General features: G+C 41.9%; 1 protein-coding gene across 3 annotated transcripts in view; it reads right to left on the bottom strand.

The window, feature by feature from the left end:
- The window catches only part of LCP1 (lymphocyte cytosolic protein 1), an 84,705-nt gene that overhangs the window by 16,849 nt on the left and 39,877 nt on the right, over positions 1–27,979 (bottom strand). For all 3 annotated transcript variants that reach the window (XR_006605731.1, XM_004759209.3, XM_013059807.2), the window contains exons 2-10: positions 16,668–16,754; positions 15,932–16,095; positions 15,633–15,762; positions 14,236–14,368; positions 11,511–11,592; positions 7,978–8,143; positions 6,526–6,668; positions 3,790–3,885; positions 1,851–2,046 (exon numbers count right to left, since the gene is read on the bottom strand). Coding sequence is in view for 2 of the 3 variants with exons in the window: in XM_013059807.2 (XP_012915261.1) it covers positions 1,851–2,046; positions 3,790–3,885; positions 6,526–6,668; positions 7,978–8,143; positions 11,511–11,592; positions 14,236–14,368; positions 15,633–15,762; positions 15,932–16,095; positions 16,668–16,754 (1,197 nt within the window). In the remaining variant the exon portion in view is untranslated. The remainder of the gene's footprint in view (positions 1–1,850; positions 2,047–3,789; positions 3,886–6,525; positions 6,669–7,977; positions 8,144–11,510; positions 11,593–14,235; positions 14,369–15,632; positions 15,763–15,931; positions 16,096–16,667; positions 16,755–27,979) is intronic.

Genomic DNA, 27,979 nt, shown 5'->3' on the forward strand with positions numbered 1-27,979 from the left:
GCAACATGGGGGCTTAAGTGGGTAGGAGAAGAGTAAATGAAACAAGATGGGATTGGGAGGGAGACAAACCATAAGTGACTCTTAATCTCACAAAACAAACTGAGGGTTGCTACGGGGGGGTGGTTGGGAGAAGGGGGGTGGGGTTATGGACATTGGGGAGGGTATGTGCTTTGGTGAGTGCTGTGAAGTGTGTAAACCTGGCGATTCACAGACCTGTACCCCTGGGGATAAAAATATATGTTTATAAAAAATAAAAAATAAAAAATAAATAAATAAATTAATTAAAATTAAAAAATAAAAAAAGGGAGCCACAGACAAGGTCTGTATTAAAACCATTAGGAACTCATTTTTCAAGGATCTGTGTGATAGGCGGAGATAAGGCTGTTTGGTAGCTACAACCAGAAGTGGGGTTCTCTGAATGCCAACCACCAGATTTGGGTTGATATTTTAGACAATGCCAGTCATTACAGGTTCTTTTTTTTTATGATGACAATAAATTCTTGAGCAAGGCAGAGACACAATGAAGGCGGTAGTGAGATGTGCCTGGAAGCAGTGTGCAACATTGCCGACATGCAATGTGCATTTAAATTAAACACACAGAGGGGATGGTGTGTGCTACCTACACATGGGCACACTCAAATGGTCGATAAATGGAGGAACAGGCCACCACGACCTATTGAAATGGTTGGTGTCTGATTTAATAAGAGTCCAGAAAGCAGTAAGGAAAAAAAATAAAGATCTACAAGTCATTCTGCAGGAAGAACTACTAGTATTTACTCATCAGTAGACTCGGGTTGAGAAGAAGAAAATATCAAAGTGGGACCCAGGGTTTGGGTGACTGAAGAAAAACAAAGTGGTATGATTAACGAAAATGGAGAGTTTCTAAAGGACATGGGTGGGAAGCAGGGAAGGCAGAAAGGCACCGCAGGGAGGAGAAGTGATCAATTGTGTTTGTAGATGCTGAATTTCCAGCGATAGCAAAGGAACCAAATGGGGATGCTCTAGAGGCAGCTGGAAGTGGGTGATTAGAGGGCTTGATGTATATACTTGGTAGTCCACAAAATGCCTGGACCCCTGACCACAATTTATCAAATGATACAAATGCAGCACTGTTGGAATAAGGATTGATTTTTATACTCCCAGCTCAGGTAAAGCATTGCAGGAAAAAAAAGAGATCAATCAAAACTTTAAATCCAGATTTCCTTTCTTTAGTGATATTCATTTTGTATTAATTTTGTCTTGATTTTTTTTTTTTGGTGTCAACATTAAAACTCATTTGTGAAGGAAAAAAGAAGAACCCGACAATAGCTACACCCTTTTAATCTGATGTTAGGGCTGTAACCCCCAAAACACAGCAGTCAGGGATCCTGCCTCAAAACTGAACTCCGCCCCACCCTACCTCCCACATCCAAATCAAAGAAACAGAACAAAAACCTCACTAAGCACCTCTTAGAATTAAGTTAAATATTTTTGGGTGACAAGTGGCTGCCGTCTCTTGCATGAGGAATTAACACTTAGTCCATTAAGTACATAAATTAGGTTTTTGGAACTCGGGATTTATTTCTACCCTATAATTAAATGCATTGTCTTCCCTAAAACTTTTAATTCTGATAATGGATGAAGCTTATGCATAATGGATGCGATATAATGGTTTTTGATTATTCCTGCTTGGCTGTAATTGGCTTGATTAATCTATTTATTCTCTTGGTTATATATCAGAGAATTGATGACCTGTTTGCACATCTTCCCCAAAGTGTGGCTTATATTTGCTTAGCAGGTAATTTCAAACCGCCCTTGAACTGGAATGGTGAATGCTTTCCCAAACTTCTAAGCAACAGGTTTCCAGTTACCTTCAAGAGCCCCCCAGTCGATGTCCTGGTTCTCGGGTTTGTGCAGGGCAGGGTATCTGTTAAAGAGGTTGGCAATGAAAGCCAAGTTCAACTTGGGGTTCCCTCGGACTACATCTGTGGCTGTGACAAACTGCCGGCAGCCCAGCCTCTCTGCCTGCTGCAGCATGCATTCTGCCCTCTGGATGTCATCCTTCTCCTGCAAAAGGGAAAAGGCCAGTTCAAGGCTGGGTCAAGGCTGTCCATGCAGAAAGGAGGTAGGAGAACATGAACAAGAAATGGGAATCTTATGGGTGCACTTGGTGTTTAACCTCAGATCGACACTTAATCACGGCATAGGATTACTTCTCAGTGCCTGAACTGAAATCAGCAAGTAAAATGTATCTCAGAAATTGAGACATCGAGTCTCTTGTCTCTCTCTATACAGAACCAGGTCAGATGAAGGCTTGGTTGTCCTGTTCTTAAAGAGATTCAGTAGATTCTATATAGAAGTTTCTCATTTAAGCAGATCTTAATTATTTTCAACGATGAAACTTCCCTTTTATTATTTGCTTACAGATTCTGTGTGATTTCATCTACCAAAAGTGTCCCTTTATTGTCATAAATAACACTCCTATTATCAGTTCATCAGAGACATTCCCACCACTCAGTACGAACTTTCGATTCATAGAGCCACCTTTCCCACACGTGGAGCTGTTGTGCATGTGACTCAAACACAATGAATGCAATCAGTTAGTCGAGCTACACATGGTCAGCAATGAATCTGTAGCAGCAATTTGGCTTTTGCAGACTTCAGACCAGGGGCTTGACATGTTAACAGTCTGTTCAAATAGTTCTAGGGAATCTCCAGTCATCTGTAAGTAGACTTTTATCTGAACATAAAGTTTTGTTGAAAGGTGGTCCACCATTCTTAAAACGTTTAGGAGTCTATGACCCCACCAAGTTTCAGGAAACGGAACTTTTCATTGTTGATTAATACAATGCTTCCCTAGATACTGCTGCACATTACACACTTCATGAGCTTGTCATTTGGGAATGAGTTGACTTAGATATTAACATTGGATTTAACTCTAAACGAGGCTTAAGACTCGATAATACTCTCGAGGTGAGTATGAGTGGTGGCAAAATCAGTGTGAATATTCTGACCCATGCTGTGCGGTCTTTAAGAACTCTCAAACCAGACACTTCTAAGAACTCACACAATCCTACCTAGGGCTTTCCTCCTGTTATCCGCCCCCCACAATGATGTGGTGATGTAGATTGTGGCTGGGTGAATGTTGGAACCACCCTGGGTTTAAATCCTTTCTATACCATGACTCTGTGGTCATGAGATGACTACTATCCTCTCTGACCTTCAGCCTTCTCAACTATGGAGCTGGTATTTAACACTTAGCTTAGTGATATTTGCGACAGTTAGAGGCCATGTATGCAAAATGCCTAGCGTAGTGCCTGGCACTGGAGGAGGTGTTGTCTCCTTGTCATTACCAGAGGAGAAGGATCCAGCCTTGGATCAAATAGCTTCCAATAATCTATCATACTAAGTAATCCATCTGAGACTCAGCTTTTTCATTGATAAAATGAGAATTTATTTGTAAAAATATCCCACTGATTTCCAGAAATAATATTCAGGCACCTAAAAATAAACACAATAATACCTCTTGGTGTCCTGTGTCTCTTAAATGATGAGACATAGAGACATGCCTACCTACCATGGTGTGTGGCACTTGAACAGTATTAGTTTCTTTCTTTCCTGACTATTTTCAGATGTACTTTCCCACAGTTATAATCCCAAACCATGAACAGTTGTTAACAGTTTTAACAGGGCTTTAAGCAGACACAGGCACTCCTGGAAATCCCAGAGTCAGGGTCATGCAGGGCCATGGAACTGCCAACGCAAGGACAACATCACATTCTCTAAACACAACTTGGGACACAGCCTTACCCTTAGTCCTGACATGTCAATAACAACTGCAGGGATACCTTCTTCATCTCCTTTTGGAGCCACCTGCTCAAGCAGGTGGTAATAAGCTTTTGAGTCCTATGAGAAATTAAGAAATTACAATTTCAGAATAGCACAGCTAATCACACACTTAGCACAACTATAATTTCCCAAAAGCAAACATATTATATTTCTTATTTGACTGTCATTCAAGAATGCAACTTAATTAACAAAACTGGAAGCATTCACTAATTTGAATTTTCTGTTTCTCTGTTTACGTATCATCCTGGACTTTCTTTTTCAATGGAACATAACAAATATAGGACATACACAAAAAGCAACCCGAAGAAGCAAATGCTATTCTGTTGTTCTTAGGGGAGAAAAATAATTTATTTGTAGGTATTAAATTATATATAGGAAAACATATATACCTTTATATTGCTGTAGAAGTCAGTCAGCTAAGGTTTAATTAAAAAAAAAGTGACAGAAAAAGGAAGCAGAAGTTTAAAGCAGAGTTTAAAAACACATTTATATGGACAATCAGCAAAAGAAAAATAAGGATTTCAAAGACAGAAGGTTGAAGCAATAACAAGCGATCTTTATGTAATAGGAGATATTAAGATGACAGGCACATTCAATGTTTATCAAGAAGTTGGAAAAAAATGGTTAAATTTGATGACAGCAGATTGGATACAGTTATTGAATTCTCACATTTTCCTAGATTTACAAATATGGTTATTGAAGAAAAGATTTCGCAGAATCCTAGACTTAGAATTATAAGTTCATGCTCATTCAATACAGATCATCAGGTAATTTATTTAAATAATTTAAAATCATCTTAATTTCTCTTAAAGACTGAAAACTCAGCTGTTGTTCTTTTTGTTTTTAAAACTGGGTGGGGCCTGGGGACAGCAGAGGTAGGCTCCCCACTTACGACATTAGAGACATTAGAACAAGAGAAAGCCTGCCACTGATGTTGCACCTGGGGAAACTGATTTTTAGCCCTCCCTTCCACCCTCCCCTTCTCTTACTTTTCGCCGTAGCTATTTTGAAGTCAGTGAAAGTTCTGTGCAGGTGTTGGGCACAAATCAAATCTGCTTGCCACGTGTTACATCTGGTTAGCTTTGCTAAGTCTTCTCTCATTTTCTGACCCTAATAGACCCTTCTCACTCGCTGTAGGGTGGGTGTTCTCCCCAAGTTTGCTGACTTGGTTGATTTCAGGGCGCCTCCCAAAGCTGCCAGATGTTCAGACACACATCACAGGGCTGACCTTGGGCACGTGCACCTGCCCCCTGGTGACAGCCACCATCCCAGTCTCGGCTCAGCTTCTCAGTGCCCATGGTTATTATTCTAAGAAAGACAGCTTTTTAGGGATGAGAAATCGGGCACATGTATGGCTCAGATGAAGCAGCCTAATTTTGGCTGAAAAGCTTGAAAATTTTGGCTGAAACAGGTGCAGAGCTTAAGGGCTGGACACCGAGGAAGATAATGCTGCTGCCTGACTCCTGTTAATCCCTGTTTGGTTGGTGGTGCTACGCCCTCAATAACCAGTGAAAGTGGCGTAGTTAGAAAAATGCATTTGGCATTATTAGCTTAGGTGCTAAGGAATGGGGGACGTTCCATCTGGAAGCTTCTGTCTAACTAGCACGATGCCCAGCGGCCCCTGAGTCCACAGTAAGGGAAAGCTGTCAAAGAAACAGAAGCATGGGAGACTCTTGGTGAGTCATGTGACCTTTTGTGGACTCTTTCTCTTTGGAGATTTCTTTAACTTTCAAGAAAGTGGAGCCTGAAATGTTTTTTTCCTGCTGCCTCCCAGCATCTCATACCGTTCCTTAAGCTCCTTCTGTCTTGGCCCATCTGTCCTTAGTGCCAACAGCCGTCTTTCACCCTGACATGGGAATTCCACCACCTGGAAAACCACAGGGCAAGCTTCCCTCAGCCTTTCCACACCTTGGGTCTCCGCTGTAGGACTGCCTGCCCTTCTGCTTGCCCTGGGGGACATTCTCACTGCAGAGAGTTTCCAGAGTCATTAACTTTTAAAGACAACTCTGCTTTCTACAGAGGAAAACCTTGCAAGAAATTCACTGGCTGTTTCACAGAAGCACTATGTACGGTGCCCAAGTACAGGGGACCTTGGCGGCTGACGTGGGGCTTGAATCCTGACCCGGCTCCCCAGCTGTGCGAACCTGAACAAATTACTGAAGTTCTCTTCTACCTCAGTTTCCTTATCTGCAAAATATCAACGGTTTCGTGTGAGGATTAAATGAGCCCATACACATGGAAAGTAGGTAGAACAGGTCCTGGTAAGCACCAGACACCATGTTTGATATTCTTAGGGTCATTAGAAGAGGAATCCTCATTTAATTTTTTTTTTTTTAAAGGATTCCCATCTGATGCTCCCAGCAGACACTCCCTGATATTTTATAAAATTGGGACATCCCCGTCCTACGCATCCTCTCTTCCTTGAGAAGCAGTCTGACTCCCGCCCTTCCTCCCTCTACTTGCCAAAGCTGTGAGCCCCAGGAGGGCCACGTCCCTTTGGTGCTGAGGTCAGGTCACCACGGGGCCCACAGGCGGAGCTGCACGGGGAGTCCTGGGAGGCCCGAGCTGCTCCCACAGCCCCAGCCACCCTCTAACGAACTCTAGGGCTTCTGAAGTGATGGAGCTGAGTCTTTGTGCTTTCTCCAGGAATGCCCCAGTTCCCCATCTCCGCAGCAGTTGGTCCTGCACTCTACCTACCTTGATGTCCGTGCTGAAGTTGCTGATTTTGCCGCAGCCTGCGTTCTCCAGGTGGTAATTAGCCCACCTCAGCAGGAGCTCCTCAGGGGACAGCTTCATCAAGTCCTCCAGACTCTCCCCTTCTCTCAAAAGAGCAATCAGGGCTGAAGAAGGACAAAAGCCGAAGAAAAATAAATAAATACAGGGGATGTTTGAAGGGATTAGTTAGAACTTCAATTGAGCTCTGCTGGAAAGCTGACATAGCAGATGTTATTTCTCTCGGGTGAGGGTACTTACAGCCCTTCCCATGGAACAAACACTTTATTATCATTCCCTTATCTATTATCCTCAATTTTCAGGTGGGGAAGACACGTCACCAGTATATCTCAGTGCTAAGCCCAAGAATACCTCAGCAGAGCCACAGAAATAACCAAGACTGTCAGGGTCAGAAAGTTCTGCCAGGTCTGTCAGACCACCTTTCACCATACGACAACAGTTCTGCTTTTAAGAGATCAATTTTGTAATAATGACAATTGTCTTCTTGTCTGTTCCCATAGGTGTTTTATATTTCAAATGCTTACTTGCATAATTATAGCATCTCAAAAAGTATAATCAACTCTTTCCTCTATTTTCCCCAGCTAAATAAATACATTTTGCTCAGCTAGAAGGTTTAAATTGAGTCCAGGCTATAATTTGTAAATCAATTTTCTTTCTCGTGGGTTCTAAGTTTCCTATTTACTTCTTCTCCTCTATATGATGTTTAATATATATTGGTTTAAAAATGGAAACCCAGGGTTCTTCGCCTGTTATTGTGATTTAGAGATAGAAATTAAAAAGTGTGTATAACTAAAGATCAGAATTTGGCTACAAACTGCCTATTGGTGGGCTCTGTCCTGGAAAGCTAAAAGGTAACTCTGTTTTTTATATGATTCTTATCATCAACTACTCCTTTTGTCTAAACAACTGGCTGCAATTGTTCAAATGCAGATGAGATGCAGAGAGCAGACAGAATAAGATTGGCAGCTACAATAATTAGTTGTGAACTCTAAAACCCTGCATATAATCTTCCATAGTCTCAGTAGGAAATAGATCAACTCTCTCCAAACCTGGAGCTAGCACTGTGAACTGCTTCATCAAATAGAGTTAGAATGAGTCTATTTGTTACAAAGTATCTAGAGGTCAAGTAACCCAGAAAAGCTCTTGTGGATAGAGCCTAGACAGCTAGACTGAGCTCTAGGTTCTAAACAAGCATTAGTCTGTGGTCTTAAAAAGCTTTTGCTCTGTCATTTTTTAAAAGTCTGGTCAGTGTGGATAGAAACTGTTACATTAATGCAAGGGATGCGATGCAACTGTAGTTCTCAAAAGTTGAAGATTCTGAGCTCAACATTTCCTGACATCTTCCCCCTACAGAACCCCAGTCCATGCATTAATAAAAGGCCAGGCTACTCTTAATATCTGCAGCTTTGTACATACCTTCATTTCTACTGAGTTCGATGTCAGCAAACAATCCAATCTTGATGACTTGCCACAAAAGTCCCAGGACCAGGTAAGGCTTCCCCTCCTTTAAGTCCTCAGCCCCGATGTTAACCACATGGCATCCAATGGCTGAGGCTGAATTCAGAGCCAGGTTCAAATTCTCCTGCGGGAGAAAAAGTGTACAAATGTTGATTTTGACTTTGCAGATGTCAAATTAAGGATTCCTGGATGACAACAATGCCTTGCTTCTGGAAAGTTCACAGGTCTAGAAGCATGGTCTTCACTAAATTTTGGCACTGCGAAAAAGCGGTAAATAACAGCTGAAAGAAAAAATCTGGGCATATGCCTCTTCGATCAAATCAGCACCCTGAGTCAAAAGCCCATCGTGGCCCAGATGAAACTAATGAGGGTTACAGTTTTCCATTTTTCCCTGTGATGGAGCCTATGCCCTCAATGTCCCCATCTGCCAGACATAAAGGGGCACCTTTGAAGATAGTCACTGTCATGTCATTGGCTATCATTAACAGTGTAACTGTCAATGCAAATCACGGTCACACAAAAAAGAATAACAAAACAGCTTTTTGACTTTCAGATTGGGTATTAAGAGAATGAAAAAGACACAAATCCAATTCCTAGAAAAGATAAGAGTACTTTTTACTGAGACAATTTATTGAGTATCCATGATATCTAAGGACCTGAAGTATCAACGTACCTATTCATACACACATACACACAGGCACACACACATAAAGACTACATGTTCTTATAACTAACAACAGTGTATATAATGTGTATATAACTCATACACAGTTGGAATAGAATCAATGACATTTTTAGTCTAGAATCTGTACACTGTTCTTGGGTCCAGATAGGAGACGATATTAGAGGCAGTGATGTATAGAGTTGTTTTTATGACAAATTAAAAATAAAACCAGGCCACTAGTGAATTGGAAAGGGATTATCAGAAAAGTAGTCTTGGCAGGAAAAAATATACAGTGGGAAAAGGACAGTCTCTTTAATAAGTGGTGCTAGGAAAATTGGACAGCTATGTGTAGAAGAATGAAACTTGGCCATTCTCTTACACTATACACAAAGATAAACTTGAAATGGATAAAAGACTTCAACGTGAGGCAGGAATCCATCAGAATCATAGAGGAGAATATAGGCAGCAACCTCTTTGACATCGGCCACAGCAACTTCTTTCAAGATATGTCTCCAAAGGGGCGCCTGGGTGGCTCAGTGAGTTAAGCCGCTGCCTTCGGCTCAGGTCATGATCCCAGGGTCCTGGGATCGAGCCCCGCATCGGGCTCTCTGCTCGGCAGGGAGCCTACTTCCTCCCCTCTCTCTGCCTGCCTCTCTGCCTGCTTGTCATCTCTCTCTGTCAAATAAATAAGTAAAAAATCTTAAAAAAAAAAAAAAAGATATGTCTCCAAAGGCAAAGGAAACAAAAGCAAAAATGAATTTTTGGGACTTCATCAAGATCAAAATCTTCTGCATAGCAAAGGAAACAGTCAACAAAACAAAGAGGCAACTCATGGAATGGGAGAAGATATTCATAAATGACAAAACAGACAAAGGGCTGATATCTGAGATCTATAAAGAACTCCTCAAACTCAACACACACAAAACAGATAATCATGTCAAAAAATGGGCAGAAGACATGAACAGACACTTCACCAAAGAAGACATATAAATGGCTAATAGACACATGAAAAATGCTCATCATCACTAGCCATCAGGGAGATTCAAATCAAAACCACATTGGAATACCACCTTACACCAGTTAGAATGGCCAAAATTAACAAGACAGTAAACAACGTGTGTTGGAGAGGATGGGGAGAAAGGGGAACCCTCTTATACTGTTGGTGGGAATGCAAGTTGGTACAGCCACTTTGGAAAACAGTGTGGAGATTCCTCAAGAAATTAAAAATAGAGCTACCCTATGACCCTGCAATTACACTTCCGGATATTTACCCCAAAGATACAGATGTAGTGAAAAGAAGGGCCATCTGTACCCAGTGTTCATAGCAGCAATGGCCACAGTCACCAAACTGTGGAAAGAACCAAGATGTCCTTCAATGGACGAAAGGATAAGGAAGATGTTGTCCATATATACTATGGAGTATTACGCCTCCATCAGAAAGGATGAATACCCAACTTTTGTATCAACATGGACAGGACTGGAAGAGATTATGCTGAGTGAAATAAGTCAAGCAGAGAGTCATATGGTTTCACTTATTTGTGGAGCATAAGAAATAACACAGAGGACATGGGGAGATGGAGAGAAGAAGGGAGTTGGGGAGTTAGGGGAAATTGGAGGGGGAGACAAACCATGAGAGACTATGGACTCTGAAAAACAATCTGAGTGTTTTGGAGGGCCAGGGGGTGGGAGGTTGGGGGAGCCTGGTGGTGGGTATTATGGAGGGCATGTATTGCATGGAGCACTGGGTGTGGTGCATAAACAATGAATTCTGGAACACTGAAAAGAAATTTTTAAAATATAAATAAATAAATAGATAAATAAAAGAAAAGTGGCGTTGGGGTGACTGAGTGGCTCAGTGGGTTAAGCCTCTGCCTTCAGCTCAGGTCATGATCTCAGGGTCCTGGGATTGAGCCCCTCATAGGGTTCTCTGCTCAGCAAGGAGCCTGGTTCTCCCTCTTTCTCTGCCTGCCTCTCTGCCTGTGATCTCTCTGCCAAATAAATAAAAAAAAAATTTTTTTTTTAAATAGAAAAGAAAAGAAAAGTGGGTTTTGCCCTAGTGTAGAGCTCAAATGATGAATGAAAAATCTTCTTCCTATTTATGGCCAATACTAAAACACGACATCAAGATGAAATTTAACATGAAGTGCATTCATATAGGTTTAATCATTGTCCTCACTTTGGTTACCACTTCCATTTTAAAAGTACACAGTACTGCTTACAACCAAACAGCATAATATACTGTTCATGATTTAAGGAGTGAGACATGCTTTCTGAGCAAGGGAATTACAATAGTGTTGAAACACTGGAACATTACACAGAAATACAGCTTACTTACTACTGGTTACTGTTCCAGTTAATCAACAAATTGAAGGCATAAAACCAAGTTATATTTATCACACTGGTGGCTGTGGCCAGTACCACCGTGGGCTCCTAGAGGTCTTCCTGTTTGTTGCCCCCTCATTTCTTAGAAAGGCTGATCTTTTCAGCTAACACGCTGTGGATTTGGCATCAGCTCGAAGATAAATTGCTAGGGAAAGTGGAATTAAAACTTTAGCCAACATGAATTTTATTCATAAGTGGCCAAAACAAACAAAGAATGCCCCCCCAACTACTACCATCCCACCAACATTCCCCAGCCCAGGTCCCCTGTTCTATTAATAAAAGATACAACTGTCTCCCTCTGTCCTCATGAGTCATGACGAATCACCAGCTGCAGAGCCGAGTTTGGGATTAATGTCCGAGCACCTGGGGAAGACTGGCTCCTCCTTTCCAGGGCTCATTCATTCCAAGCACACTCTTATAGCTTAGTAACAGAGAGAAGGCATACCTGAATGGTGAAGGGGGTGAGTTTCTTTTTGTTGATTGTCCTTTCATCAATTGTGTCTGGCACTGACAGGTTGATCATTTTACTGGGGGGGGGGAAAAAAAAGAAACAATTAAATTAAAGAAAGCTGGCCTTGGAATAACAGAGTCCAGTGACACTGAATTTAAATTCTAGCAATACTATCACCGAATAAGGCAGCAATATAATCTGTGTGGTCCAGTGTTTAGATAAAACATCAGTTATGCAATTTTGATGAGATTCAAACTCTCTATGAGAAATGTCAATGTTACTGAAATCACACTAATATGTTGAGGCAGGAAATAAAGACCCAACTTTATTCATGCATGTAAGAGGCTGCAAAATCATCCTGGTGTCCTTAGCATATTAGGAAATTCTGGGTAGAAAACCAAGGTAAATCCTCCATAAATACTTTACTTTCTCAGCTGTGAAAATTGTATATAAATGACTATATATATACTAATATAAATGACTACCTGTACACTTCTGAGCTGATATAATGTCTGAATTTCTCTCTGACACCTGGTGGAACTCTATGCTGTTAACCAAGTGGATGATAAAATATTTTATATCCTGCTGTAGTCACTGTTGTATCAGTGCTTGGGAAGTATCATCCACGTAAGTGCCTAATACATTGATCAAATGTCTAAAGCAAGCAATTTTTATTTATAAAAAACTACTTTCACTCATTTAGCATTGGTGTAACCTCTTGGGACATCAAAAATAAATTTCCTTAGGTCACCTCCATCTTATTTAAAGAAAGGAAGTTGAAAAAGCAAATCCAAAGAACCCACAACAAATTCAAAGAATAGTAAACTTGACTGTGGTTATTTGTTTTTTGTTTAAAGATTTTTATTTATTTATTTGAAAGACAGAAAGAGACATGAGAGGAAGGAGGGTCCCAGGGAAAAGCAGACTCCCTGCTGAGCAGGGAGCCCAGTGTGGGGCTCGATCCTGTGACCCCAGGATCGTGACCTGAACAGAAGGCAGTCGGTTATCCAACAGAACCACCCAAGCACCCTGGCTACTTGTTTTTAATGAGAAATCAGCATTAACACTTTTTCCTCACAATTTTTTAAGCAACTACCTTTTCTTTGGTGTTCTTTAAAGATGCATTTCTGTAACTTTGTAGTGTGTGTGTGTATATACATATATTTAAATAAAAGACACTTTATTGCAATTCAGGCAAAACAAACTCTTAAGTCATTATTTTAAAAATCTGAAACTGTTGGTGAAATAGAAGCCGTGGGAGATGGCAGGAGGGAGGGGTGACTTTAGCAAGCAGAAGGTAACCTTGCTCTTGAAAAGCTGATGGTGCAATTAAAGAGACAAAATATATGGACATGAAGGATCCATAAGGATCCAACAGAAGAGCATTATAATGGCTTCCAGAGTACTATGAATATGTGATTTGAGAATCCAAAAGACCCCTGGGGGACTGGAATAGACCAGAAACTATTAGAGTCAAAGGATTTCTATAGAAGAAGAAGATGTAGAAGGGTATTCTTAAAAATAAAAGGCAGGGGCGCCTCGGTGGCTCAGTGGGTTAAGCCTCTGCCTTCGGCTCAGGTCGTGATCCCAGGGTCCTGGGATTGAGCCCCGCATCGGGCTCTCTGCTCAGCAGGGAGCCTGCTCCCCCCCATTCCCCCCCACCGCCCTGCCTGCCTCTCTGTCTACTTGTGATCTCTGTCTGTCAAATAAATAAATAAAATCTCTTTAAAAAAAAATAAAAAATAAAAGGCAAAGCCATAGTTGCAGTTATGAGCAGGATGGGGATGGGGGAGAGTAAGTATGGTTGTAGATGTCTTCATTGTTCACAGAGCAATTCACTCAGTAGCCTGGGCTGGGTACCTGAGTCATGGGTGGTCCCTGGAGATAAAACTAGAAGGGTATTGAGGAAAGATGATGGAGTGCACTGGATGCCAACCTAAGGAATTAGAACTTGATCCTGAGGCTATATTCTTTTATGTCTTTTTTTTTTTTTTTCCTTTTTGGCAGTTGAAAGTTTTTAAAATGAAATATCTGTGTGCACTCTAATAAGTAAAATACCAAAAGCAGAGCTGTTCTACTCAGAGCAGGGAAGATGGGGTTCTAAGTCTTGTCCATCCATCCTTCCCTTCAATTCCTGCGCCCATCGGAGACTGGGCATTTCAAGCCTTTTCACTAACCACATGTGTGACAGCGGTATCAGAAGCTGCTAAAGCCAGAGCTACAGAAGCATTTCAAAGACACCGTCATGACCATCTGTGTGTTGAGGTCTTCCACAGACTGAAAACATTCCTCTTTGCCAGGGGTCCCAGCATTTGCATTGCATGTTTTTATGAACCCCCTCAAAAGTCCTTTTGCTTAAGGACTTGCATTGGGATTCTTCAGTGGTCATGCTGCTATTATCAAACTATCTATTTTTGGGGGTAGGTCATGTTCAGATCAAGCCAAGTGGTATATAATTTCAAAAACAATTGCTTTGGGCCTTGTATTATTGCATCGTTATTTGTACATATTTGTCTCTATGCTGCCCATCCCTCTCCTCCAACCAAGTAATAACAGTTTTAAGTTTCTCATTATAAGTTGCTTTTGAAATTAGTTTGCTTTCCAAGGACCTGCCAAGTAAAAGTCCGGAAAGCATTTTGGGTCCCCCTGAGTACCAAAGGAAGCTGGTCTAGAATAAACCCAATGAATCATTGGTATTCCCCCAAATTCCATTATTTACCAAAGGACAATGCCATCCCCAACAGCACTGAAGAGATCATTTGTGTTCGGATCCATCGGAATAACGTGCCGACAGTCGGGGTCATTCTCCAGGGCTTTGTTGATCCAGTTGACGAAGGCGTACTTCTCTTCCTCTGCAAGTAAATGATAAAAATGACTTATCTGCAAAGTGAAAATCTGACATAAGCACAACTGCCCCCATGGAAAGACATTGAGATATTACCTGGTCCTATCATCTTCTATTTTTTGACATTAGAAAATCTCAGATGACTTGGGGAATAGGCACAGAATCTCTGTTCACTCCAAGTCATGAAATATATGGCAGGCAGATGGAGAAATTATATATATCATACATAACTATCATATAAAACTATATATATAAGTAATAAAGATATATTTTATTTCTATGCAGATACAATTTTTAAAAAAGATTTTATTTATTTATTTGACACAGGAGAGAGATCACAAGTAGGCAGAGAGGCAGGCAGAGAGGGGGAAAGCAGGCTCCCTGCTGAGCAGAGAGCAGAATGCAGGGGTGGAGGGGGGGACCCTGAAATCATGACCTGAGCAGAGGCTTAAGCGACACAGGCACCCCTGTAGATACAATTTACATATGAATGTGATCTCATGCTTATAGGACAAAACTCAGGCTGCTGATAGCCCAGCCAATTTAAATGAGGGATAATCACAGATAATTCCTATAATATCTCTGAGTTTCTTTATATAATTACAGTGAAATTGCTATGAAATACAATCTTTTGTCCTATACACTTTCTTTCCTATCAGTAAAGCTGCCAAAAGTTGATTTTGGAAGTTTAACTAAAACCTCAAGTTATGCCTTACAGCCCAGCACCGTGTCTCCCAAATTGTGTGTCACTGAAAACAACAGCATCATTCAGAAGAATCCTGAGTCACAAAAGTTTGGGAAGCACTCCACAGTGCATCACTGTCTTAAAGATTCAACATGTATATTCATATAATTTCTGTCTTCGAACGTCAAAGGTTAAACGCTGTCTCCGCAATTACAGACCGTCCTTAACCATGAACGTATCTTTAAGACCAGCTAATGTTTTGAAGAACTCAACTTGGGATTTGTTGGATGACCATCCCATTTGAACTTTGAGTTTCCATTAAGGCTGTTGGATGGCAGCCTTCAGGAGAAATATGCAACTTCCTTCCAGATCAGTGAAAACACAATTTTGGGGGGACCAGTCAGCAGGCACTGAGAAGAATGACAAGGTTTGGAGGACATAGAAGCCTAAGCCATTCATTTTATGCCTGACATTGACAAAGGAATTCTGACAGCCTTCATGTATTTTTTAAAAATTTTATTGAGATTATTTGGTATTGGACTCTGCCAGCACCCACCCCACTTCCGCACCCACGGGGGTAACCTACCTGAATAGGAGTGCTGGGTGCCAACACTAGACTGCTCCGACGTGCCACCGATTGCACAGATCCCTTCCTTCTTGTTGATCGCCTTTCTAAAGGTCTTGGCAACCTCTGTGCTTTTTAGGCCATGAAAAACCTGCCAAGATGTAATGTACGTTTAGAAACCCAATCTGTGGTCAAGAAAGCCATAAAGCGAAGAACACGGAACATTGAAGCAAGGAGGGTGGGAATGTATTTCTGGATATTTTTTCCAGTGGAAGTCCCAGGTGTCAAATGCATCTCCTGGTATTCTGCATCGTACTCACCTTGATGAACTCATCAAAGCTGATCCTCCCATCCTGGTCTAGGTCACCTGTAGCCATCAGGTTTTCTGTGATTTCTCTCACTCTGTACCCAGGCAGAGGCAAGCAAGCAGCCTTGAACAAGTCATTCAGCTCATTGCAGCTGATGTACCCGTTGCCGTCGGTGTCTGCAAGGCAAGCGACCACCTGAAGTTTCAGGGCAATTCGGGGACCAGGATGAAGAGGTGAGGGAAAGGTGAGATGGGAGGGGCGTGTGCTGCAGAGGCAATCATTCAGCGGCCCCAGCCCGACCCCAGGCAAGAGCTAAGTCTCACGAGTTTCTATGAGAGAGGGGCATTCATGTTACTTTCAACTTCCATGGGTCACCATGTCACAACAGAGATTCTGGAAGCACAATCCAAAGAGACTTTCGTAGGAACAGATGGGAAAATAAATCACAAACTTAGAGATACAAAGGAAAACTATGGAATAGTAGAAAAACAGAGGAAACCAAAGAAAGAAGACAAGATAAAAACAGGAGAAGAGCTGTAGGTGTCAAGGGGTCCATTCCATGTTTTGAGAGAAAGTAATTTTCTTAAAGTAGACCTTTCAAAATGAGGTTCCCCCAGCTCCTCTGGCCAATACCACTGTATTCTTTCCACCTGTACCATTTTGCTTATGTTACCATTTCATCAACTCTCTCCTGAAGCCACTCAGTAAAGAGGAGAATTATGGGATGTGAGCTGCCTGGTCTACTTACCAACTTTGGCAAAAGCCTCTCTGAGCTCCATCATTTCTTCGTCGGACACTGATCCTCTGGCCATTTTTATTGCTTGAGGGAACAGATCTGGAGAAGAAAAAGAACATAAGGAATGACTTCTGTGCATCTTAGTTCTTAAAGTACCACATTAAGCAGCAATCTCCACTTATTAAATGAAGAAATATCCCTCTGCATCCCTCATGATTTATAACAATCTTTCCAATAGGTAAGAAATCGCCTTATTTTCAACCCTCCATGTGGTGGTCTCCAATTGCCTCTCACCACTTTCTCCTCTACCTGTGTATATAGACTGCTCCTCACATCAGGAGCTGAAGCTGATTTCTCTCCCCTTGAATCTGGGCTGATCCTGTGTCTGCTTTGACCACTGAGAAGGCAGCAGAAGCCATGTCTGGGACTGGAAACTTCTGGTTCCTTCCTTTTGGAATGTCCATTCTTAGGATGTTCCCTCTTGGAAACCAAGTGCCAAGCTATGAGATGTGCAAGTCACATGAAGAAGCCAATGGCTGGGTGATTTGGTCCCTGCTGGGCTCCCAGCTGACAGCCAGCATCAAGTGCCATGCCCCAGAGTAGGTCAGTTAATTTTATTTTATCTTTTGAAGATTTTATTTATTTGTAAGAGAGAGGGAGAGAGCGAGCGAGTGAGCACAAGTAGGGGAGTAGCAGGCAGAGGCAGAGGAAGAAACAGGCTTCCCACTGAACAAGGAGCCCGATATGGGACTCGACCCCAGGACTCTGGGATCATAACCTGAGTCGAAGGCAGATGCTTAACCAACTGAGCCACTCAGGCATCCCTGGAGTGGCTCATTTTAGATGTTCCACCTGATTCAAGACCCTGGATGTCCACAGTCCCAGTCAAATGACATGGAGCAGAAAAATCATCTAGCAGTGCTCAGTCAACAGAATAAATCATTGCTGCTTTAAGTCACCAAGTCTTGGAATAGTGTGTTACATGGTAATACACAACTGTAACACTTAACTTTTACATAAATGTCTTTTTTAGAGGTGGCGTCATGTTCACATCAAAAATAATTATGTTGGGCCAAGCCAACAGATAACTTTTATAACTTCAAAGAGAGTTTTCCAAGTTCTCTAAATATTTAGAGAAGGAGGAAGGGAACCTGACCCTCTAATAACTCATATATGGGAATCTGAGGGACTTTTTAGGTGTTCTTTTTTCAGAAAGGCTAGTCTTGCTGAGAAAAGTTAATGCTAGGGCTGGAGTTATTCTGCTTTCCCTGCGCTTTATTGCTGCCCCCTAGTGGGTAGAAAAAGAATGAAACGGAGCATGGATTCTATTCCCCATGCCCCTGGCTAATTCCCACCAGGTACTTCAAATCGGGAGTTCCGCTAAAGTTTACAGGATTTCCTGGTGGGGAGAGGATGAGTGAGTGGGGTGGTAGTGTGGATGACGGGGCATTTTTTACATGGAATTAAAATTTGAGCATTTTAGTGAAGTTACTGATTTTTAAAACCATCTTACTACGTTTGTTGCAGGATATTGTTTTAAACGAATTTCCTTTTCTGTATAGTCACAGCATTCTCTAGGCTGTGTTTGCTCTCAGTGGCAACCAGCAACCACAGAAAACAACAGTTTTAACACTTACACCTAGAGGCCAAGAATGCCTTGTGCTCAATTTTGCAAATCCACATCTCTTATCCACAAACTATTCTGTCATGTACCTTTATCAGAGGCTTCAAACTTTTATTTCCCCCCAAATCCTTTTTTAACAGAAGCTTTACATGTAGATAAAAGTGAACAAGTGAAAAAGAACAACTCTGAGAGGCTTTGGTTGAAAAATCCCAAATGTCCCCTTGCTGCCACTAGCCCTCGTCTTGTCACCGTATGCACCTGTGGGAACCCAAGGGAGCAGGATTTGAAAGTCAGAGAATTAGATACTGTTGCTATTTCAACTCCTCTACAAATATGTTTTATTATCCATGAAAATTTTATTATTTACCTTATGTATCTAAAAAGTTTCCCTGGGGGGCACCTGGGTGGCTCAGTGGGTTAAGCCTCTGCCTTCAGCTCAGGTCATGATCTCAGGGTCCTAGGATAGAGCCCCGCATCGGGCTCTCTGCTCAGCAGGGAGCCTGCTTCCTCCTCTCTCCCTCTTTGTGTGCCTCTCTGCCTACTTGTGATCTCTCTTTGTCAAACAAATAAATAAAGTCTTTTAAAAAAAAAAAAAATAAATAAAAATATTTTAAAAAATAAAAATAAAAAAATAAAAAGTTTCCCTGGATTTTCTGAAGGTAAAACTGTGTAGAACTTAAGGGTACAAGCAAACATCAGTTACATAGCATGGGGACCCTTGGGGACAGACAAAGCTAGCTGACTTCTTGCCATCTTCACTCCCTTTCCTTTTTTTGTCTGTTTTTCTCTGTATCCCTTCTCCTTTTTTATTTTTTCAACCTCTCCTCCCATCCATCCTCCACCTACCCCCGTCCCACCAAGCCCTGTCCCCAAAACAACTTGAGTCAGGTTACAAAATTAGATCCATAAGAATTAAATGAATAAAATCATATGAAATTTTTTGTTTTTTGATATAACTTTGCAAAAGATATTTTATTTGAGAGAGAGAGAGAGCATAAGCAGGAGGGAGGGGTAGAGGGAGAGGAAGAAAGGGGCTCCCCACTGAGCAGGGAGCCCCTGATGCTAGGCTCCATTCCAGGACCCTGGGATCATGACCTGAACTAAAGACAAACACTTAACTGACAGCCACCCAGGCACCCCAAAATCAGTTCAATTGTTAAGAAGAAATAAGTATGGGCAAAAATAAGATAATGACAGAGAGGAGCTTTACTCCTCCAAATTCAGAGTTAAAACTACACATTTTGCTAGAAGGAAGCTGAAAATCTAGCTCCAAGTTCTCCAGAAGCTAATGCAAAAAGGAAAGTGTCATTAGTTACAGAATTTACTCTATCAATATAAGCCAAACAAACCAGATTTTTTAGGGCCACAGAACTGAGCTCTGATGGCAATCCCTTCACCCAGGCCTCAAGGAGAGGACACCTGTGGGATGCAGTAAACACAGCTTTGTGTTTATTACAATGTCCCTCAATGAAATCTGGTGGCATAAATATACGTATTCCCATTTTGTAGAACAGGAAACAGACACTCAGAGAAGTTAGGACACATTTCTCAGATCACACAGCCAGGGAGGTGGGTAGCCAGGATTCCAATTCTCACATGTTTTCTCTTCACTTGTGCTATCTGTTCAGATTCAATGCCTTCACATTTATGTTAGACACATTCATTTCGTCCACTCATTTGTTCACCCAGCAATTATTCCTTAGCTGTCTAATATGTATATTTCCTGGGAGATTTTAAAAAACTATAACAGAGAACCTTCTAGCTGAGGAAGATCATGCTTTCACATGTTAGGAAAACAAGGCTTCTGGGTTAAGAAATTAGCACTTTAGCTTTTTACCCTTTACTAAATCCTTGTGACTAATTTGGCCAGGTTCTCCCTTATGCCTTTACAAATATTCCCTGTAGTCATGAAGAAAAGGCTCCCGTCCATCCTATTTTAGCAAGATCTTTGACAAAATCTGGTCTAAAGCCCTAAGCTGGCTGGCCTTTCTTGGTTTTTAAGTGTCTTATCACTTCCTGGTTCATGGATGTTCATGGGATTACGAGAGACACTCTCTCACTTACAAATACTTTCCGAATGTCTACTACAAGCCAGGCACTACTCCTCATTTCAGGCATGGGACATCTACACTGACCTAGTTACCCTGAAAGCATGAAGCAATGTTAAAGGTAAGGAGACTGAATGGGATCTCTGAGCCTAAATTTAGCCCTATCATTCGACATAGAGTTCGAGGTTGTAAAGCATGGTAAGAGACTGGTGAAAAACACAAGTAAAGGTAAAAAGAAGATGACATTTTAAGGGCCAAGAGCAGGGCCAAAGAAGAAATGAAGGAGTTATAGTATTAAGCAAGAAGGAAAATCTGAAGATGATGCTGCAATGAAAAAGTAGAGAAAATGTTTTAGCATAGAAATCGCATGGCCCATTCAAATTAAAGACTTAGAAAGGGGGGTAAAAAAGCATTACTTTAAAGCCACGTGATTTTTAAACCACGGCAAGTAGGTCAAGACGAAAAACCCGAGCATCTGGAGAACTGTATCTTTCCGAGAGATTTATAAATGGGGAAGATCAACTTGGAGAAGCCATACAGAGAGATGGCCATCACATTTCAAAAATCCAAAATCCTTCAGTAATTAAAAACCTAAAGGAAATTTTATTTGAAAAGGTGAATTGGATGGGGTGCCTGAGTGGCTCAGTTAGTTAAGCATCTGACTCTTAGTTAAGTTAGTAAGTTTCGGCTCAGATCGTGATCTCAGAGCTCGTGTGAGATGGAGCCCTGTGTCGAGCCCCATGCATCAGGGCTCCATGCTTAGTGGGGAGTCTGCTTGACCTTCTCTCCCTCTCCCTTTCCCCAGCACTCTTAAATCAGTAAATAAATACACACGTACATACAAACTTTAAAAAGGTGAGCTGGAGAAGGACTAGTCAACAGCCCAAGTTAATGTGCTACTGTGTTGTTTTGGGTGCAAGCATGAATAGCTATGCTATGAGAGGGTCTCATTTACTATCAGAATGAACAGAAAGTCCTGGAAACACATGTTAACTTCTAGAGGCAGAGGGAACCTATGAAATAATTTATTATGACTCCTTCATTTTATAGATAAGAAAACCAAAGTTTTGATGAGATGAAATGCTTTGTCTATGCACATGTTCTCTAAGCAAGGCTGGAGTTTTAAATGTAGTTGCTGGGGGTGCCTGGGTGGCTCAGTGGGTTAACCCTCTGCCTTCGGCTCAGGTCATGATCTCAGAGTCCTGGGATTGAGCCCCGCATCAGGCTTTCTGCTCAGCAGGGAGCCTGCTTCCCCCCTCTCTCTCTGCCTGCCTCTCTGCCTACTTGTGATCTCTCTCTCTCTCTCTCTCTCTGTGTCAAATAAATAAATAAAATATTTTAAAAAATAAATTAAATTTAAAAAATTTAAAATTAAAATTAAAAAAAATAAATGCAGTTGCTGGTGAGCAGAACAAGAAGAGGATGGAGGTACCCTTAAGAGAGCCATCAAGGTCCATGACTGAGAAGAGACCCTTGAACTAATTGAACTGAATGTGCAAATCGCAGCACATTCACAAAACAGAGAAGCAGGAAGAGGAGGGAATTAAAAACATGCAAATCAGAATGTTTCTAAGAAGGATATTCCTGGGGTTAGAATCAAAGATTAGGTACTTTACACAGTCTACTAATGTATTTGCCTGGAAAAAAAAAAAAAGCCCACTTCAGGCACATTTGAAGGTTATAATCATGGTAGTCAGATTCATAAGAATACTAAGTTAAGGTTTCAGTTTGCAAATTACTGGCATGTAGGAGGCAGCCTCTAGCAAGCTTGCTGCCCTGATGGGATGAGCTGAGCCCTTTGAAGCCTGAAGGAAGTGGCCAAGGAAGGCATGTTCCTTCCTGGTTCCACGCTGCTGCTCCTGCTTTAACTGAGGCCCCATTTTGTTTTTTCCAGTTTTACAGAGAAATCATTGACATGCCTCACTGTGTCAGCGTACCACGTACTACATGATAGTTTGATTTACATATGATAAGAAGAGGTTCCCCGAACATCCATTTTCTCATACAGATACAATAAAAGGAAAAGAAAGAAGAAAATAAGAAAGGGAAAAATTTTTCTTCTTGTGATGACAACTCTTGGGATCTACGCTCCGCAGTTCTCCTGGGTACCACACAACAGCGCTAGCTGTGTACTTCGCAACCCTAGGAACTGTTTCTCTTGTGATTGGAAGTTCATACCTCTTGACCGCCTTTCTCCAATTTCCCCTCCCCTACCACCTACTTCTAGTAACAACAAGTCTGATTTCTTCTTCCATAAATTCAGTTTCAGTTATTTTCTTTTTTATTTTTTAGATTCCACATGTAAGTGAGATCAGATAGTATTTATCTTTGTCTGTCTGACTTATTTCATTTAGCATAAAGCCTTTGAGGTCGATCCATGTTCTCGTAAATGGTAGGACTTCCTCCTTTTGATGGCTGACTAATATTCCATTGCATATTCTTTATTCCTTATTAAGGGCTCTTGCAAATCAGTGGTGAATTTCGGAACCCTGTTTTTGAATCACTGCCAAGTCATGAATCTAAGGGGACAGACTCACACCATTCATCTAAGTCACATTTGGCTGCTAGTTTTCCTGTAAGCACTTAAATTTATTCAATTCACTTAAATTAATACCTATAAAATCTCAACATTTGGCCAAAGAAAGTACTGGTTGTTCATTTTTATGAAATTATTTCTAAAGTCTTAAGAAAACAAAATAATCCTCCAAATTGCCAAAGCCACAAAACCCGCTCACTTCCTTAGGTTGGTGAGTGTTGAGTCTTAGCTTAGAGGAGGCTGGTAGTTTCCAGATCAATAGTGAAAGAGAATTTCTGATAATGGCCACTTAGAATAAAAGCACCTGACTCAACTTCCCTAAAGTTGGAAAACAGACACTATTTGCAGGAGGTTACTAGAGAACATAGTGCTGTGGAATTTACAGAAGGAAATACATTCTCTAAAAATAAATGCAAAAATGTAAGCTAAATTTTCTCTGAGGGGTTTCCTAAGTGACAATGAAAAGCAGCAGAAAGGAAGGGAAAGGTGACTTGCCCAGAGTGAGATGCTCACGGGCTAGATTCCTTTCCTAGAGGGGGTAGTGGTGAGCTGGTCAGTATTTTGGTTCGATATACTGACGCCCAGTTATGTAACTGTGAGGATCAGGGAGGCATCTGTAACCTGGCATCACATTGCCTGGGACTCTTTTGAATGTGTCCTACTTTTCCTGCAACTTGACACACTGGGTAAAGTAAAACTGGAAACTCAGGACCCAGATTCCTAGCTCTACCTCAATAATTTCAATACACAGAGAGGAGAAAGCTATACAACTTGCGAACGTTCGGTCAATAATCCGAAACAACATATAATCAAGGATATCATTAGTACTGCAATCTTAGTGCTAGACCACGCTGCCCGAAGAAGAGGAACATAAAATACACAGGAGTCCGAAGCAAAATAAAATGCCCCTAAGTTTTTAAGAAGCCATCATGATAAACTGTGAGACAAGGGAGTAGCTTTGCTTCAGGTAATTTGGTCCCCTTCGTGTTACAAAGTTGCCCACTGCAGGGGATCTACCCGCCAGTAATTTACTCTATCTTCTTGGGATACTATTCCTCTATGGATACAGATATTCCAAAGTTTTACATAAAGGAGGAGTCTGAAAATATTTTAAAAATGACTTTGTTTTTAAGAGCCAAATCATGATGAAGAGCCTCAAATATAGGTGACCGTTTAAAGGAGCTCTTATGAATTCTTCTGTCAAGTCAAAAATCTTTTTTGGATGGTCTTTTTTCTCCCTGCAGATACACTGATTTCCCCGAGGGCTGCTCCAGAGCCCAGAACGCATGTCTCTGCAGCATTGGAGGTAAAGGTCCAGGAAGGAGTGAGGGTTGTGGGCACAGACCAGGAAGGAGTAAGGCAGGGGCACAGACTCGGCGGCTCTCTTCTCTGGCTATCTCGGGCCTGTAAACTCTCCCGGGAAGCCAGAAGGCAAGGTTACTCCAAACCGAGTGAACATGCTGTTCTGGGTGCCTCTGTGGTCTGATCACGGTTGAGGGGCTTTGGAAGCTGTACAAAGCATAGCACACAGAACTCGGCTCAGTTACCAACCATGGAGTTCCCATCTCCCCCCCCCCACACCCCCTCCCCAGCACCAGCACACCCCTGATGCCACCTGTTTTCTACGGAGTTGCTCAGAGCCATTACGGATGTGACCCAGAGCAAACATCTTGCAAGCAGAGGGGATACCCAGGCTTGTAGGTATGGAAGCCCTCGATGCTTTGTCATTTCTCTCCTTCCCTAGGCTGTAGACAATGACGCCTCTGGGGTTAACATCTTGAAAATCTGCAGCTACCCTTCATTCTGCATTCTACCACAAAGACTTTGAGATCCAGACTCTTCCCTACTGAAACGTCAGGGTATCCTTGGATCGTTTCAAAATGCTAAACATTATTACAGACTAGCAGATTACCTACTATTCAATTACCTCAATACCAGACACCATTCATTCATTGTTCAGTTATTCATTCTTTCTCATCCTCTATAAGACTAGGTGCAAAGCACCACTCTTATAGCTGGACTATGAGCACAGGGGTTGCAAAGCCTCAGACTTCAAGAAGCCCACAGTTAAATGTCAGGTTTCAAATGTGATGCACAGATTTTAGTTCACTTAATGCTTAAAGTTTAGTTCACTTTAAGATGTTTAAGATGGTTAAACAATGCAAAAAGTTTTGAAGATCAAAAACAAACATGTGAAACAGGGCCGTGAGAGGAAAAAAGATTACCAAGAGTAAGAAATTAGCATAGAAACTTACCAAAAAGTAAAAAGAGAAAACATCTAAATCAGCCATGCAAAAAGGTAGCCAGATAATTTATACACATGTACATCTCCAAGGAAACCTTAACCGAAATAACTGAGGAGAATTGGGACACAGAGCCCCACGTGGGGGCCTGGGAGACCTAGCGTACTGTCTGAGGACTGTCGGGCTCTGATTTGCCTCCTTGGACCTCTGTTTCCTCATCTATAAATTGAGAGATGAAATCCCTTCCATGTTAAAAAGTTCCAAGTCTAAACCATAAGTGACTCTTAATCTCACAAAACAAACTGAGGGTTGCTGGGGGGAGGGGGTTTGGGAGAAGGGGGTGGGATTATGGACATTGGGGAGGGTATGTGCTTTGGTGAGTGCTGTGAAGTGTGTAAACCTGGTGATTCACAGACCTGTACCCCTGGGGATAAAAATATATGTTTATAAAAAAAAAAAAAAAAAAAAAAAAAAAAAGTTCCAAGTCTATTCACTAGCTGGTAAGTGTGTGCACAAGTTAGAGCCTAGAGAAGGTGTATTTCAAATGGGCCTAGAGATAGGGAGGGGGCCATCAGGAGCCATGGCAGTCACCCCAATGGGCCTTCTCGGGGAGGCACAGTCTCTGAAAAAGGACCCAGCATCTCCCAGCCCCTTCCGGCTCCTGCCCTTACCTCAGCAGCAGGTAAATCTCTGTCCTCATGCATTCTCCTCACTGACCAAGGCAGATGCCCCTTGCTTGGTGGCTCAACACAGAGCAGCGAAGTTAACCAAAGCAGCACATGGGACCTGCTTTCTGAGATGTCAAATCTGTGAACAGCTTAAGACATGCTGATCCAGTTCACTCCCGGTTTCTAGGCAAGGCTGTATGCAAACTGGCCCAGAAAGACAGCCACCTACTATTTTCTTAAAAATATCCAAATAAGGAAACCCTATCACCTCTCTGGTGTCTCATATCCCTACCTGTAACCTAAATCTTTTCTGATACGATGAAAACTTGCTCTCTCTTGAGCTATTCTCAGAGGGAATTAGAGAAGCGGCTCAATTCATAAAAATTCTGTCACATGCCTTAAGTGATCGCCACCAACCCCCCTTTTTTTTTTTTTAATTCTTTTAACCTGTTTTTGGGGACTTATCTTCCAAACCTTTTCTTTGCTATATTCTGGGTCTATGGCAACTTCCTTAAATGATGACATAAAAATAACAGAGTCAGGGGCGCCTGGGTGGCTCAGTTCTAAAGTGTCTGCCTTTGGCTCAGGTCATGATCTCAGGGTCCCGCATCAGGCTCCCTGCTCAGCAGGAAACCTGCCTCTTCCTCTCCCAGTCCCCCTGCTTGTGTTACCTCTCTCACTATGTCTCTCTCTGTCAAATAAATAAATAAAATCTTAAAAAAAAAAAAAAAAAGAAGAAGAAGAACAGCGTCATAGAATGTAGAGGAGAAGGGACCGTAGAGATAATCTATCTGGCCACCCTCTTCCTGCCACAGAGCATGCTCGGATTGGAGTCTGGGTCTCCTTCCTTTTCCTCTTTCCGTTATAAGTTTCCAAACTCAAGAGGTCATGCTGTTCTTGAAGTAAGACCTGCTCAATATACAGTAACTTTAATTCCCCCATGATTTCAAATATTTAATAAATATAATTTCATGTGTTTCCTGTACATGACGAAGAACTTAATGAAGAACTTAATGGAAACAAAACAAAACAAAACAAAACAAAAACCTCTCTATGTATTGAGAAGATACTGTCAGGCTACAAAGGTCCTAGGTCCTGGGCTACAAACAACAGGTGCTAAATCCTATGTACACGTACTATTGGCATCTTCTAGGTTAAAATGACCAAGGCTAGGTAAATGACTTCTTCTGGGTGTTGTTGTGTTTTTTTTTTTTTCCCCTTGACTTTGCATTGAGGGCCTCTGATTTTCCTTTGTAACCAAAAAAAGCAAACCCCATTAAAACAACTCACCCTGAGGCACCATGTTCAAAGGATAAAATGCCAAATTTACAGATAAAAACTAAAATGACACCCTCAGACTTCTAAAAACATCTGCATGGCTTCAGACACTCTGTTCTGGCTGTCAGTTGGGAATCAGTGAGCTTTTTCTACCCTCAGCTCTGTTCCTGACCTGAGCACGTGGCTTCTGGGTGCATATCCACTCTTTCAGCAGACTGTGAGATCACCGCTGGACATCTAGACCGGAGGTCACCTCATGGAGCTGTCACCTGGCAGGTAACCGGGTGAATGAACAAACCCATTAACTGATAGCATACAGGGCTTGAGAAGTCTACTCTTACCTCCTTTGAAGAGTTTAACGATAATATTCTAAAAATATCCCTCCCGTGGAAAGGGACAAAGGCCTAGAGCAAGTGAGCGAATGTTTCAAATTTTGTGAAACCATTTTGCTGGAAGAATGACCTTGCTGAGTTGCTATGGGTGTGAAGAGAGGCTAGTGTCCCTAGGCAGTCTTCCAACTGGCTGCGGAAGGCTCCCTGGCCCTGCCCGGCCTTTGCCAGCGGGTTTCTGCTTGTGTGGTAGCAAAGCCTGGGCCTGGGGATCCTTCAAGCTGTCTCTGGAAACCCTGCTGGCTGCCTGTGATGCTTGGCAGTGGGTCTCTAAGTACAGTGTCTGACTTTGACAGGAGTCCTGCAGAGATAAAGCTGTGAGCTAAAGGGGGGGCAGAGCAGCTGGGCGGCTCCAAGTCCAGGAGCCAGGAGCACCCAGGAAACAGCGAGGAATGGGTGCTAGAGGTCCCCTGGATGTAACTTGCATGGAACAATCTGGACTATGAAAATATGTCTGTACATTTCCTCTTTCAATAAATATCTGCCAAATACCTGCTCTGTGCAGGTCCTGGGTTAGATGTTGGCAACACAAGGATTA

This window comes from Mustela putorius, unplaced genomic scaffold, assembly GCF_011764305.1.
Source record: "Mustela putorius furo isolate JIRA1106 unplaced genomic scaffold, ASM1176430v1.1 tig00000179_pilon_pilon_pilon, whole genome shotgun sequence".
In the NCBI taxonomy this organism is placed as follows: Eukaryota; Metazoa; Chordata; class Mammalia; order Carnivora; family Mustelidae; genus Mustela; species Mustela putorius.